The sequence below is a fragment of the Equus caballus genome, chromosome 16, assembly GCF_041296265.1.
Source record: "Equus caballus isolate H_3958 breed thoroughbred chromosome 16, TB-T2T, whole genome shotgun sequence".
NCBI lineage: Eukaryota > Metazoa > Chordata > Mammalia > Perissodactyla > Equidae > Equus > Equus caballus.
In genome coordinates this window covers 4,949,800-4,960,429 of record NC_091699.1, presented here as the reverse complement: position 1 = coordinate 4,960,429, position 10,630 = coordinate 4,949,800, and the positions used below count along the sequence as shown (strand labels likewise).

General features: G+C 36.3%; 1 protein-coding gene across 1 annotated transcript; it reads right to left on the bottom strand.

Moving 5' to 3' along the window:
- Positions 1-3,212: 3,212 nt before the first annotated feature.
- Positions 3,213-4,238, bottom strand: LOC106781028 (olfactory receptor-like protein OLF4). The gene has a single exon (XM_023634965.2). It carries the CDS (start codon positions 4,236-4,238, stop codon positions 3,213-3,215), a length of 1,026 nt encoding a protein of 341 aa, XP_023490733.2.
- Positions 4,239-10,630: the final 6,392 nt, after the last annotated feature.

The following is a 10,630-nucleotide window of genomic DNA, read 5'->3' as shown; positions in this document are numbered from 1 at the left end:
TAGTTTTATGTGTGTAGATCTTTCACTTCCTTGGTTATAATAATGTTTAAGTATTTTATTGCTTTTGATACTACTGTAAATGAATTTTTTCATTATCTTTTTCAGAAATATTGTTCATTGTTGGTGTATAGAAATTCAACTGATTTTTGGACTTAGGCTTTCTATCCTGAAACTTAAGTGAATTTATTTATTACTTCTGAAGGTTTTTTGTGGAGTCTTTAGGCATCTATACACAAGATGCTATCATCTTCAAACAGAAACAACTTTACTTCTTCATTTCCATTTTGCACCACTTTCTTTCTTTTTTTTTAATCTAACTTGTCTAACAAGGTCTTCTAATAGTATGTTGAATAGGAGAGGCAGGACTTGCATACTTGTCTTGTTCCTGATCTTAGAAGCTTTAAACCTTTCACTGTTAAGTTAGATGTGACTTGTCATATATGTTCTTCGTTATTTTGAGGTATCACCCTTCCATACCAAATTTGTTGAGAGTTTCTATCATGTAGGGATATTGAGTTTCCCAAAAGCATTTTCTGCATATATTGAGATTGTCATATATATATATATATATATATATATATATATATATATATATATATATATAAAGGTAAATATATATGTATTTACCTTTAATTCTATCAATGTGATGTATCACATTTACCTGTTTGCTTACAGGGAAAAACTTTGCATTCTATAAATAAATTCCTCTGATCATAATGTATTATCCTTTCATTGTGTTGTTCACTTCATTGTGTGAGATTTTCTTGCTGATTTTTGCATTTATTAATCAGGACTATTGACATGTAGTTAGTTTTCCTTTCTTGTAGTGTCCTTGTCTGGGTTTGGAATCAGGGTAAAGCTGGCCTCATGAAATAAATTTTGGAATGATCCCCTCTGTTAAATTATCTGGCAGAGTTTGAGAGGATTTGTGTTAATTCTTTTTAAAAGTTTTGGTAAGCTTCACCAGTGAAATCATCTGGTCTTTAGGTTTTCGTTGTTTGGAAGTTGTGCGTTACTCATTCAAACTCCTTACTCTTCATTTGTTTGTTGAGTTTTTAAAAAATATTTCTTTTATGATTCAATCTTAGTAAGTTGCATTTTTTTCATGAATTTTATCTATTTTTCTAGCTTATCCAATTTATTTTGTATAATTGTAGTAGTTTCTTTGATTCTTTGTTTTTCTATTGTAGCCATTGTAATGTCTTTTCTTTCATTTCCAATTTTATGTATTTGAATGATCTCTTTTTTTTCTTGGTTAGTCTAGCTAAAGCTTTGCCAACTTTATCTTTTCAAAAAGGCAGCTCTTTTTTTGTTGATATTTTCTATTGTTTTTCTATTTTATTTATTTCTGCTCTGATATTTATCTCCTTATTTCTGCAAAATTTGGACATTGCTATATTTTTTTAATTCTTTGAAGAGCAATGTTAGGTTGTTTATAAATCTCTATTTCTCTTGGGTCAGTCATTAGAACTTTTTTATTTTGCAGGGTGGTTTCATATTCCTTGAATATTCATGATGCTTGTCTCCTTGATCTTCTGTCTGCACATTTGAGGAAAAAGACATCTCCAGTTTTGGCAGATTAGCTTTGGCGTCCAAAGCCCTTCAACAGTCAGCCTGTCAAAGATTCTGCGTGGGCTCTCTGGTGCTGTGTGCACCAGAAGGGTGCTTCTGGAGAGCTCTAGTAGGCAGCCTTGGTGACTTAGTCAGGAAGTGACAGGCCTGGTGCTTGGATTCCTGGGGTCCAGTTTGGAACCTGATATCACTAGGGGTAGAGTCTGGAGCCTGGATTCACTGGGACATTTCTTGCTCTTGAATCTGCAATGAAGGGCATGGGACATTGGTATGTGTGGTCAGGCCTGGATTATGAGTCCAAAGTAGCCAACCAAGTGCCAGGGAACCTGGGAATGGACTTGACAATCCAGTCCGTGGGGATGGCCTGGACCTGGGGCAGAATCTTCAGTTCATGGGAGCTGGCTAGAGGCTGGAGACACATATGTCAGCCTGGTGCCAGGTGGAGCCAGAAAGTTGGGCACCAGAGTCCAGCCTGGTGTTTGAGTGCGCTAGGAGCCTGGATTGGTGGAGCCAGCCTGGTGCCTGAGATCATGAGTCCTGGCTTGAGGCTGGAGCAGACCAGGAACTGAATGTATAGGACTTGGTCTGGAGCCTAGACTCAGAGGGGTTAGCCTGGCACTAGGGTTGGTCTGCTACTGGGGTCTGAAGTGAAGTCAGGTGCTCACTTCACTGTACTGTCCTCAGAGAGTGTCTCTCTCCACAATGGGCCACACAGGCTTGGGGTAGGCATGACAGGGGTAACATAAAAATGTCCTTTTCACTCTCTTAAATGAGTCTTTTTTATTAATTTGATCCACCAAGGTGCTTTAGCCAATCATCTGGAATCCTTGACTCCTGCAAAGGTATTTTGGTGGATGGATAGCTGTTTAATTTGATGTTTCTGGGAGCAGACAGGTACTAGAAAATGTTATACTGCCATCTTGCTGGTGTCACCCTGGAAAGTCTCTCTACTCCCTCTATTGTCTGAGCTTTTTAAATATGTGCAGTTTATTTTGTCATTATACTCTCATAAAGTAGTTAAAAGGAAAATTTCTACTGACACATGACTCAGGGTATGGTCTAGGGCACAGGTAGCTGAGTCACTCTGAAGAAGCATGTTTAATACATCAAACTGGGAAGAAAGAAAAGTGTTACATATGGCTATAGTGCAGTGGAATTAACTTGATAATTATTTTTTTCTGTAAACTAGATTATCATAGATATAAGAATGAATGAAATAACCTTAACTTGGTTTAAAAAGAACACTACAGCAGTGCAGATATTCATGGATGAGCTTTAGAAACACAGCATGGGGAATCACACCTAGTTACAGATTTATGAGGCACCACAGAGCTCAGAATGACTCCCCACCATACCATTCAATGTGATAATATATACATAATATTAAACCATTTTATTTTGTGTTGAGTAGTTATGCAGCAACAGCTAACACATACAACAATCAAGTTATTCCATGAAATAAATGGAAATTTCCAATTGTTTTCATATCAAAGGTTGGGAATAAATTAGGAAAATAGGAAAAAAAGGAGGAAAAAAACCTCTTAAATATCAGAGAGAGAGAAAAGCATAATAAATTATATAAATTGTACAAAGAAGTTGAAAAAGTGATAATTCCAGGAAATAAATCAAAAGGGCAGGTTCTACTTCTGCAATGTGATTAAAGAAGCACAATTCTGACTCTGAGGCTTTGAGTCCTGCAATCCTGGGCATTTCTTCTGCCCAAGTATAACTGGCCCTTTTGTACTTGCCATCCCAAAGAATCTTCTCAGAGCCCCTTTTATTTCTTTATTCCTCAGACTGTAGATGAAGGGATTCAGCATGGGTGTGACAAGGGTATACATCACTGAGGCTATTGCACTTGAGTGTGAGCTCTGGCTAGCAGCAGAGTTGAGGTACACTCCTAGGCTTGTACAAAAATATGAGACAACTGAGAGGTGAGATGCACAGGTGGAAAGTGCTTTATACTTCCCTTGAGCTGATGAGATTCCACATATACTGCAAACTATCTTAAAGTAAGAATAAATTATACCAGGGAGGGGACCACCACACAGCAGCATAGCTGTAAAATACATAACCATATTATTAAGAAAGGTATCAGAACATGCAAGTTGGATCATCTGATTGAGTTCACAGAAAAAGTGGGGGATTTCCATGTGTGTACAGAATGAGAGTTGCAACACCATTGAGGTTTGTAAGAAAGAATGCAAGACACTTGTGATCCAAGACACTAGAAGCAAGATTCCACAGAGCTGATGGTTCATGCTGACCATGTAGTACGGGGGGTGACAGATGGCCACAAATCGATCATAGGCCATCACAGCCAGGAGATAGATGTCCAGCCCCGAGAAGATTACAAAAACGTACAGCTGGGTGATGCAACCTGCATAGGTTATGACTTTGCTCTGCATCTGGATGTTCACCAACGTCTTTGGGATGGTGATGGAGGTGAAACAGATGTCTACAAATGACAGATTGGAAAGAAAGAAGTACATGGGTGTTTGGAGGTGGGAGTCAGAGCTGACAGCCAAGGTGATGAGCAGGTTTCCAAGCACAGTGATCATATGCATGGAGAGAAAAGGCCCAAATGTGAAGGACTGCAATTCTGATTCCTCTGAAAATCCCAGAAGAAGAAATCCTGAAATGCCTGTTTCATTGCCTGGTTCCATGTGGCTGGACTGAGTACCAGGAAAGAGGAAAATGACATTACTAATTTCACACAAATGGCATTACTCCCATAGCTGGAATGCTACGATTTCTACATTTTGCATTAAAAAAATCAATGTCAGTATTTTATGCATGGATTTCTTCTCTTTAATTGATTCCCTGTTAATCTCTGATTAGGCATTTTTGACCCATTCTCAGTATTTTCCCCCAAGAGGTCATGCATTATACTGTTTTACTGAGTATACCTTTCATGAATTTGAGAAATATCTATTAAGTTTTGAACATGTTCCAAGCACTTTACAGGCAATGAATATAGAGTGCTGAAAGACAGAAGCCACCACAATCCAATGATGGTGAAAGAATAAAAACAAATAAAAATAGCATATAATACACCAGATGATGACAAGTACTATTAAGAAAAGAAAAGGCAGTATAAAGTAGAGAACAGGTAGGAGTTTTATTTTTTAATTGGTGTTCAGTAAACACCAGTAAATAAGGTGACTTTTGAAGAGAGAACTCAAGGAAGAGAAGGCAGGAGCCAAGAGCATACCTGGGGAAGTGTGTGCCTGGCAGAGGGAACAACTACTGCAAAGGCCCTGAGGATTATACCACTTCATTTATTCATCCAAAAAAGGAAGCAAGTGTGAGAAGGGGAATAATAAAGACAATGTGATAGAGATGGTATATAATAATGACCATGGGGATCAAGGATATGAATATTTGCTCAAATTGAGTAATAGTCTCAAAAAAGCAAGAAATCTCTTTCACATTCCTCAACCTGTGAGATCTTCAAGTTTTAAAGATGTTTCACGTTGATTGGAGATGGAATTTCTAAACAGGTAGCAAAATAGGATTCTCTAATTTTGCTGGCAAAAGTGTGAAGTGTTACATGTTGGGAAAACAACCTGAAGCCAGCTATAAGTATCAAAATATAGATTTTTTTAACTCATGATTTCTCACTCTTGGCACTATTTACATTCTGGGATAGGTCATTCTTTGTTGTGGGGTCTGTCCCGTGCATTGTAGGATGCTGAGGATGCGTCCTCAGCTTCTACTGACAGCCCCTCATGTGACGCCAAATATGTCTTTGCCTGTTCCTCAGTGTCCTCTGGATGTTCTTGTCTTTGGGGGAACAATATTGTCTCTGGTGGAGAAGTAGAATTTTAGTATAACAATCTCAAAATACTTTTGTATAATTGTTATAATAGTAATGTATTGAGAGAGAATATGTAAGTGTGAATAGCACAGCCATAACATTTTGCAGACATTTAAATAATTAATTGGCTTTGCACTAATTATTGGATATAGGCCCATGAGCTATTACTAAGTAAGAAGGAAGAGTGGACACAGAAAACAAGATTACACTAGGACATAAAGAGGATTTATTATGGGCACAAGATGCTACTCATGATTTTGTTAAAAGAGTATGAATATGTATGTGTGTGTAGCATAGAAATATAATTATAATAGAAACTAAGAACTTATGGAATAAATTTTGTCAAGAGGAATAAAATTAGGTTAAGTATAGTGGTTTAAAAACAACTGTATGAGGCAAAATTGAATAAGAATCTAAAGCTAACATATATAGTCATAAAATAATAATAATTTACTAATATCAACATGGGTTAGTAATTCCAGATTAAATTTCCAAAGACTTGGAAATAAAAGAATAAAATAGAATGACTTTTAAACTTTGCAAAGAACAGTATCTAAGTTATAATTTCTTCTTATATAAAGATATGTGGATTAAAATATCATTATGGAAGTTGAAGTTAACCTTTAATGAAGTGTAGAAACGAATGTCTTTCAGTTGATGGTCAAAGATAATGCGACTCTTAGAAATAGATCTAACCAAAAAAGGGCCGCAGGGAACAAGAGGGAATGAAAAGAATGTAAAAACTAGTTGGTAATATATATAAAGGGTGACATTAGCATTAAGTGTACAGAAGAAAATTTACTTTGACTTTTGTTTATATCAAATATTCCAAATGAAGAATATAAAAGTGAGAGCTAAGTACTTCTGGGAAGAAAAATAAAATCTGAAAAAGCAATAGAAAGAACGCAACATGACTGAGTGATAAATTTGACCCCATATTACTAATAAACATGATTCCCCACATATTCATCTATACATAAAATAATTCAATGACAAAGAACAAAATTAGTGAAAAAAACTCTAGTTCCTTGTTTAGAAGAATGCAATAAAAAACAAGGACAAAATCACTCTGACCTCATTTCACAAATGTATAAAGTACTTGTACAATTTACAATAGAGAAAACAATTGAATAACTAACCCACAAGTATCTTCAGCCCACGCGTATGAAATAATTGCAGGGTAAAGTTATTTAGCATGCGCCTTTTCATTTATCAAGTCACAGTGGTTTTTTTTTTTTTTAATGTGAATACCCAGAGGGAAAGAAGATACTATGAAATGTCTTATGAACTCTTGTTGCAAGGAAATATTTGCAAGTAACACATTAGTCTGGGTCTTTCTCATCAATATGAAGACACAGTTGAATATGCCCCATTAAAAAAAAAAAAAGGAGATGCTCTCACTTCACTGGACATCCTTCCTCACATGATACCATATTTTCCTACTCCCTTTGACTGCAAAACCTCTTGGATATGTTCTATTCTACTGGAGGCACTTTATGCCTTTCCTTCCCTTCTCTAATTGTGGTGTATCACTTAATTGTGAACAATCACCCATGCATTGCTGAGTTCAATACTCATTTCTATTTTTAGAGTGATAAATAAATTGATTAATTCATTAATCAGGTCAGCAAACAACTGTAGCAGTGTCTTGGCTCTGGCCTAGGCTGGTGGCTCTCAACTGACCTCAGGTGTGTGTACTTGCTTTGTTTCTCTCTTGCCTTTTCCAACAGTCCCCACTGGGTTCTCAGACTCGCCTGGTTAGGAGCTCAGAGGAGAAGCTTGCCTAGTGGAAGTCCAAATTCCTCATGGATGTTTGATGATGGAGATTGAAGCCCTGTCTCGACACAAGGCAGCAGGAAGGAGTCAAGCATTAGTCTCCCAGCCAAACTTAAGATTCCAAAAACAACAACCATGTCCCATCCAGCCCAAGCTTGCATAAGGGACAAGCAGAGGAGGTATTTACAACTCCCTGTGTCTGTTCATTAGGCACATTTCACTCTTGTTCCTCAAAGCTTGAAGCACTGATTTCCCTGTGGGATATTAGTCTGGACAGAAAGAAGTGTTTTCCTGCAGATTCTATGCTCCTAATAGATCAGGTTAGAATCAAGTGAATGCAGTTTTTCTTAGTCCCCCCTCATGATCTCTGCTAGATTTCAGAGGACTAACTTCCCAGCACCTTATCCCAACACTGATTTAAAATTTTCTGCAAATTTGGGAGTGAGGATTCTGTCTAGATTAGATGCCTTAAATCTTCAACATATTGACTTGTGGTGGAAAAGCAGCCTTTGATATCTGTGGAAAGTAGCTATTCTCTTCATGAAGAAGGAGAACTTTAGTTTCCTTGACATAAACCTTGGGCACTACACACTTATGTTTCAACACACTTGCCAAAAACAATTAGGAATTTCATACTTTTATCACAAGTTAAGAGCTGTCACATAGTCCATTATTATGAAATATTTGTTAGTTATAAGACATATATTTGTACTTTTTGCACTATAATCTCAGTTAGAATAGGAAAGTAAACAGAGTTTTCCTTGAAGCCTCCAGATGAAGTCTACTCTGACAAACATCTTGATTTTAGCCCAGTGAGACCTATTTCGGACTTCTGACCTTCAGAATTGTAAGAGGATAAATGTGTTTGTTTTAAAATCACTAGTGTGGTAATTTTGCATTAACATTAGGAATTAAATAAAAACATTTACCAAATAAAATTTTTTTCAAGAAACTGAGATTAAGCTTCTTGATGCATTCATTTAGTTTCCCCTGTGCAAAGGTGTTTTGCATAATCTCACTTAAAGTAGAAGAAGAAATTTAAAATCTATTTGGATATATTCAGCCTCTTTACCTGGTGCAGATTTTCCCTTTTCTTAAAAGAAAGTGTAATTCAGTCTTTGATGACTTTCAGACATTAAGATATGAAAAGCAATCCATCGTTTAAATTTATGTATAGCATTTTCATTAAATCTTTGTGTCTAAATTTCTACATCCTTTTAATTTCATGTTAACTCAAACATTCATTCTTTTCATTTCTATCTTCTCCAACTTTCTCTCATTTACTTTCAACATAAAATATGACTAGAAATGAACCTGTGTTTGTGTGCCTATATTCATTTGAAATATAAATGTGTACAAATGTATACACGTGTGTACACACACACAACTTTATCTTTGAACATATTTTCAAACTCAACAAAATATGTACATATATTTCATTTATATTTTGCAACATACATCTAAAGTTATGTTTACTGTCCCAGATTATCTTCAGAAACAAGGAAGATGAGGCTCAGAGACATTAAGTTTTTAACAATTGCATAAAATGCCATTAAAGCATATTGTGTACTTCTATGAATGATACACAAATGGAAACATACAACATCTATTGTAATTTTTGTATGGCTTCTTTAATCAAAGTGTGCTTTTTAAATATATGCAGGATATAGTATGTGATTATCTTCAATAAATTAGTTATGAGTAAACAATCTAGGGTGCATGGATCAAAGAGGAATCTAGAGCACTGGTAGCCAATTCACAGTGAGCAGAGGTAGGAGATATCTCTTCTACCTGGGAAAAAGAAGAGTGTCCTAGATGAATATAGACATAATAATAGTAAATTAAAGCAATTCACACTTGATACTCTTTTTCTTGTGATAAAACAGAAGATGAAAACTGATACAGAAATAGAGTAAACTGATCGTATATTGATTCAAGTGAGAAGAGCACCATGGCAACACATCAAGGAAGAGCCTTAGAAACATACTGGAGAGACTCACAGTTGACTATAGACTCATGTGGGGACCAGCAGAGCTGAGAGGCCTGCCATATGATCCCTTCATTTGCTTTTAAGATGGCATTTCATGCAACAATGGCTAGCTGATGCAATAATCAAAGCTAACAGAAGTGAGGACAATTATAATAATAATCATCTGCTGCTTATCTTTGGCATTTGTTCTTATATTTGAAGACAGCATTCATGGTCTGTTATTTCAGACAATTATTTTAAAAAGTTTTTCATCAGGGTTCTCTCTAGGTAACCAGGAGAGGTTGAAACTACTTGCATAGCTGTATAGAAAAACTGGTGATCCTGATTCACAAAATTGGGCAAGACTTAAAGGTCTCTCTTGAGTCATTCTTTGACAATAAAGGTAAATAGATGCTTGAGCATAATGGAGCTATATAGTGGGTGATAATGATAATGATCATTCACCACCCCTTTAGTGATTATGAAAAAATTTAGAAGCAGAAGATTTTTTTGTTTAGAGCAAAGCAAGGAGTCATCTTATCTGTGACACTTGAAGTTTTCTAGCAGAAACAGGAAGCTAGTAGAATAAAAATGTTTTAAAAAGCCAATCAACTCTTCATTCATATGTATAAACTCCTTTACACATGGACACCAATCCTCTATGCTCTAATGAGTAGATGTACAGCATGAAAAAGAAATAGTTTTGCATAGTAATACTTTGTATGACTTTAACTTTTCTCCATCATATATAAGGTCATCTCTAACTCTAAGGTCACATAGGTCAATCTATTTATTAAAATTTGTCTTTCAATGAAGCCTCCTCCTGGAGACATATGTTTGATAATCAGTTTTCCATAGGGACTATGGTTGGCGTTGTGGACACTGTATAAGAGAGCTGAATAGGAGAGCAAATTCCTAATAAGGAGAATAAAACCCAGTGATCAGGGGCCGGCCCGGTGGCTCAGCAGTTAAGTGTGAAAGCTCCACTTTGGCAGCCCGGGTTCACCGGTTCAGATCCCAGGTGTGGACATGGCACCACTTTGCAAGCCATGCTGTGGTAGGCATCCCACATATAATGTACAGGAAGATGGGCATGGATGTTGGCTCAGGGCCAGTCTTCCTCAGCAAAAAGAGGAGGGTTGCCAGCAGATGTTAGCTCAGGGCTAATCTTCCTCAAAAAAGTAAACATCCCCGATGATCAGCTATTAAATACATTATATGCTAAAGTATACATTTTCAGAAGAGCAGTTAAGGTAGTAATATACAAAGGATTAATGTACACATAAGTGAAAAACTGTGGTCTTAGATTTCCTTCTACTTTAAAATTTTATAAATGACCTTAGTTGCCAAATGTAGTTTTTTCCGTAGCAGAAGTACAACTCATGACTGTTGTTTTAATGAAACAAACAAACAAAATTATTTGGTATGATATATGTCATTTGAGAAAAAAATGTTGTTAAAAATCCACATTGTGTTTGGCAGGCAGGTGGGGC